We start from the raw sequence: 5998 nt of genomic DNA on the forward strand, positions 1-5998 counted from the left end.
AGCGAATAGTTGCTTTGACAGGTATTCAGGTGGCTGACAGCGCGGTTCAGAACTCCACAACTCTGCATGAGCCAAAATTCAGTCTCCAAATGATACTTTCCCATAGATGCACACATGGGCACCTACGTTCAGAGGAATACATTTCAGACTTGAAAACTCTCTCAAATGATCATTGGGAGCCCAATGAAATTTGAGCTGCAACAAATTTAACACCAGCGTTTTTCTGTGCTTGCTCTAAAGAAATTTTGCTTAAACCAAAAGTGAGTTTTTTATTTGAAAAACATTATTTCTTGAAATAAGAAAAATTGGCTTCGATCAGAACAATATTTGATTGGACGTATTCAGTATTACATTTCTTTGAATCAAATAATCTCAGTGAAGTAGTTGAATTTTCAACAAAAAAGATGAATTTCCGATGAAAAATGTAATTGATAAGTTCTCAAGTAAAAACGATAGATTTTCAAACAAAAAAGTACCATTTTTAACCAAAAAAGATGAATTCTGCACCAAAAGTATATTACTAGAGGCATAGGCTTCTCAGTTAAAAAGAATTTACTTTCGATGGAAAAAAGTTGGATTTTTTTATTGGGCTCTATTAATTCGTTTCGCAGTTAAGCGAAAAAACAAGAAAAAGTGGAAGTTTCTTGAACCCTACGTCACAAATCTTTACAAACTGATACCCCATTCCCCGTCTGTACGAAGTAGTTTTTAAACAGCCTCATTAAAAAATTAAAAAATAAATAAGTAGTACGAAAGATTATAATACCTAGGCTGTATACAATTATTGATTCATCGCCAGGATCACCAACATAAGCTCTATGATCAGAAGAACCAGCATTGACCACAAGAGCTCTCAAATTTTTTTTTGGCACATCAGTTAGTTCAATTCTCGTCAACTATAAAAAATGTTTTCTTTTCGTAACTTTATATGTTAAGATAATCTAGTACGTTTCCGGCTTTTTGATCCGAGACCTTTTCAAGGCGAAATTCAAACTTCATCTTTATTATCTATTTGACTTTAAAGTTTTTGTAATATATTTTATCCTCTGCGGAATTTTGCCTTGAAAAGAATTCGGATTCAAATCGAATGATGTTGGCGATTTTTAAAATAAAACATAAAATAACCAGAAAAGGCCTACACTGACTCATTATATTAAAAAAGGATGTTCACATATTACCGTAAATTACAATAATTTTAATAAAAATAATAATAAATTATAATGAGATTTTACAATAAAAGATAGATTATCGAAAATGAAGTTCTAAATCACAACCAATTTTAAAATCGATTTACATTGAAGAAATCGTTATTGAAAGAAATATATGTTTCAAATCCGAAAGCAGTCAATTACATTTTATATAGATTAAATTTTAAAACAGCTTAACTTACTCAATTTTAAAGCTGTCAAAAATTTTAGACTTCCAGATTGTGCAGCATTTCATTTTATAACACAATTCGAAACAAAAAGCAACAACATCTTAGTCGAACTAATTTTGAATGCATACGAATTCAAAAAATGGAAATATAAATAGAAACCTCTTGATCATTCCTTCGTAAATCGTAAATTATTATTTTGGCCGAACATCCTTTATCAGTTGGGACGTCCAAAATCCAAAGGCGACCTCGAAAATCGACGTCTAAGGCTACCACACATCTTAGAAAATAAAAACAATTATCAATCGCCAATTGAGAATGAGAATTTGGAAAAGGCGAAAGTGGAAATGTCGCACTTCCGGCTTCGGGCCAGGTTGCCTCAACTAATGTGAATCGCTTTTTTATAATATCATTTCTCCTTCTGAAAATGTATTAAAAATTAATTCATTTTATTACAGTGGTTAGAATAATAGGAAAATAAAACCCATTTTTTACAAATTTATATTATGATTATTAAATCATAATGTAATTAACTATTGACATCAAAAAGTGAATGTAAAGTAATAGTTATAATTTTTGTAATTAAAATTATTGCTTTGTAATAAAGGCAAGTTTAATTCTATCATATCAGAGTTATTTAAGTTACAATTATAGGAATTTTATTAGGGAGCGTCGATTAATCACGTAAGGTTTTTTCGGAAAGGGGGGAGGGTAAACAATTTTTACGTAAGTTTTCTCTATATTTTTTTTTTAAATATGCCTACTGACACCGGTATTACTTGCTAAACGTGGAATCCCTGGGATTCTTTACAATTCTTTGAAATCTCGTGAATTCATTGAAAATGTTATAAATCCCATAACATTTTTTAAATTATGTGAAAATTCTTACAAATAATTTGAATTCCATGAATATTATAAACAATCGCTTGTAATCCCTTTAAAACGATCCCTTTAAAAATGTAAAAAAATTTGAAATCACACCAAGTCCTCAAAATTCTATACAAATCCCTTATAATCCTTCAAATTCCGTGAAAACCCATGGAAATATCTTTAAAAAACGGTTAAAACCCTTAAATTTCACTAAAACTTTCACAATCCCTTGAAATCTCATTTGCGATGAAAATAATTTATATATATCTGATCTATAGGGTAAAAAATCTGTAATCTTATGTAAGAAGGGGGGAGGGTGATCTTAAAAATATTATAAATAATTATAATTATAACTACAAATAAATTTACGAAAAATAAAGCACCTTGGAATTGCTAGAAAAGCCCTGTTTCTCCAAACACTGAGCCTCCAAATAAGAACATCCTCGGGTAAATTCACTGACGTCAGATTCCATGAAGTTGAAACAAATTCAATAAAACATAGAAATTTTAGACAAGAAAAAATAACGAAAATTTTAATGTTCAGCGAGATATTCATGTCTTGTTTTGCTCCTTCAGTGCTTTAATCTACTTTAATTTACCTGGTCATTAGCTTGTCGAGAGCTAACGTTGGTTGACATTTGCTAAATCAGCAAGACAACATAATTTTGCAAGAGGGAGAATATTTCATAAAGAAAAAAGTATCACATTCTTGAAACAGGAAAATCTACTTTCTTACATTACTTTCTCCCATTAAGAAAGTTTATAATAATGATTGTTAATAAAAAACAGACTTAAAAACCTACATTATTTTTATAAACAATGTATTACAATAGCAGATAATTTTTTAACCAAAACTAATATATTTTTGTTTTAAAATGCTTCAATTTAAAAATTTTTTAATGCAATTGTATAAAATCTTTAATTTGAAAAATGTTTAAAACTCTAAATTGAATAATTTATAATAATAAAATTAAAAATAATAAATTATTAACATAAATGTTAATTTGTACTATTTTCACTATGTACAAGACTATATATAATAATTTGTTGTAAATATATTTTGACAATAAAAAGAAATGATTTACAATAAAGTGAAACAATGTTAAAATTTCAATTTTTTTTCAATCTTTAATTATTTGTACATTTTTATAAGTATCCGAAGTCTATTAAAAACTTGTAGTTTCAAGTCGAACTTTTTTTTGTAATTTTCTAAACAATTTTAAGATATATTTTAATGAAAATACATTTCGACGAGAGTATATTTTCTATAATTTTTTTATATAAGTTAATAATAATTATAAGAATCTTGGAAGAAAATCATTCATTGGATGGCCCATTTAACTTAGGATTATCGAATTATAAAAATAAACCTAATTTTTCTAACTGAAGAATTTTTTCCGTGCATGAAATATAAAATAAATATAATTTTATCGAATTAGTGTGATTTAAAATTAATTAAATATAAATTTACTTTATAATGGACAAACATATTAATTTTGAAAAGTGCATGATAATCATGTAGTATTTTTTGTCATGTCAAAGCAATAAAAATAAAATCAACTTTGAGGTCAGCGTTTACTAATATGAGTGTCTGGGATAAGTCACACACTTATGTTTTATTATGTGCAATATAATATTATTATTACTTCATTACATTAATACTACTTGCCGTGAGTTTATAAATGTTTGGCAATTTATAATAATTATAGCATGCATTTTTTTAGAAATATTCTTGCCGATTTCCAACTTGAAGAGGAAGTGCTTTAAAATATATTTTCTCAGAACTTTGAGAATAAGCAAACCATAAGTTACAAAACCATACGGACATACAGCGTTTGATACGATTATCAATGGAAATCAGGTTGTTCCAAAAACTGTTGTATTTTTTTTTTAATTTTCATGTATATTGTTCGGAAAATTTGTTCAATTCCCAAAATAATGAAAATGTTTAAAAAATGATATTTAGACGTTCCGCAAAGAAAAAAAGACGTTTTAGTACATTTTATTCTGAATTGTCAATATTAGGTGAATTGAGTTGATCCAAGAAGATATACATTTTTATTGAATAAGAAACATGGTTTTTTTATTTCAATAAAGTTTAAATATGGCCCCTGCTCGTGGCATTTTGGGCCAAACACATCAATTGGCCCAGTGTTTCCAATTTTGGGAACTTTTTGAACTGCGTTTACGTCGCACCGGCAACCCGTTTGGTTATTGCAAAAAAACGTTATTAATTCTGGACTTTAAAAAAAAATTAATTTATTTTTGGAAATTTAAGTGATTTTATTTCAAATCACATTATTCTGAATAAAAAAATAATTTTGAAACTCGACAGAGATGAGATTAATCATTGTGATAAAAAATGTTTTCTTTCTCTGAACTCAGAATTCATAACATCTTTTTAATTAAAATCAAATTATTTTTCATATGTCACTCCAAAGTCATATTTTAGGATTAAGAAATTACTGTTTATGCATTTCCCAATCATTATGTATAATAAATATTAAATTTGAATATTTATTCTATTCAAAATCAGCGCGCCAACAGTAACTAAACGGGGGTACCGGCGCGACGCAAGTGCAGTTCAAAATGTTCCCGAAATTGGGAACACTAAATTGGAAGTCTGGTTGTAACTGGAAGTCTAAATTGGAAGTCAGGCACTAAATTGGAAGTCTGGAGTACTACATGTGGAAGTCTGGTGGAAGGCGGAAGGTGACCATACATATCGTCAAATATATTATAAACGTAGATGCGGTGCGGGCTTAGTTACCCGCGATAAATATAGACGGCGCGTCCGGCGAAAATTGTCAGTTCCCCTCTACCCACCGCAACCCGTAGATAGCTCCCATATCTTAGTAGGCCCATGGACATAGGAAACAAGGGCCTAGGCATGCCATTGCGGGGGTGATGCAATGAGGGGGGAGGTCCGCCACCTTTTGATGTCCCGCGACAAACACGACACCGCCCACATTTTTATATTTTCATGTACAGTTTGTCGGCAAAAATGCTCGTGCGCATAATCAAATGGCACATCGTAAGATGGCGGTTCTCCACACTCATGGAATTCTCCCCCCCTCCCGTGGATTCAACCCCGCTCGCTAAGTTAGGACAAAGATATTAGGTCCTAGATACGGCTTGGGTCAGTGGTGAGGATGGCCGATATATATATCGAACTACATTTTCGACTATATCGAGGTGCTGCCCTCTTCAACTTTTCACCGTTTCTATGGCAACCGCGTCCTCCAAGCACATCAGCGGACGTGGTGGGGCCGGGGCCAAAGATATTATAAACGTAGATGCGGTACGGGGCGTCGGAGTGGGGAATTATATGTATAGGACATCGCATTTTCTGCCCTATCGAGGTGCTGCCCTCATCGTACTACGAAGTCGAATTCTTGTTTTCTCACTCTTCGTAAAATATGACGGTAAAGCAGTAGAAAATTTTTTGAGATTAGAAAAGTTTGACATGTATGTATCGCTGAATTTTTTCAGATCTGGAGCTTGATCCAGGTTTTCGGTACAGTCTTTTTTTAATTATAAAAAAAATTTTCTCGAAAAATTATATTTTTAATTTAAAAAAAAGTATTATAGAAAGTCATTTCAAGATAAACAAGTGATGAAAGCATTTTTCTTTGACAATTTTTTTTTTAATTGAAATAATCAAATATTTATACCAAAGAAACAACTTTTTTAATGTTTGAAGTATTTAAACATTATTATTTAAATTTAAAATAATAATTAAAACAAAATATA

The 5998-nt window shown here is 30.3% G+C and overlaps 1 protein-coding gene across 1 annotated transcript in view; it reads right to left on the bottom strand.

Moving 5' to 3' along the window:
• The window catches only part of LOC117176544, a 44516-nt gene that overhangs the window by 3867 nt on the left and 34651 nt on the right, over nucleotides 1-5998 (bottom strand). The window contains exons 2-3 of the mRNA XM_033366799.1: nucleotides 1538-1758; nucleotides 767-896 (exon numbers count right to left, since the gene is read on the bottom strand). Of these exons, the coding sequence (XP_033222690.1) occupies nucleotides 767-896; nucleotides 1538-1758 (351 nt within the window). The remainder of the gene's footprint in view (nucleotides 1-766; nucleotides 897-1537; nucleotides 1759-5998) is intronic.

The sequence above is a fragment of the Belonocnema kinseyi genome, chromosome 7 (assembly GCF_010883055.1).
Source record: "Belonocnema kinseyi isolate 2016_QV_RU_SX_M_011 chromosome 7, B_treatae_v1, whole genome shotgun sequence".
Lineage (NCBI taxonomy): Eukaryota > Metazoa > Arthropoda > Insecta > Hymenoptera > Cynipidae > Belonocnema > Belonocnema kinseyi.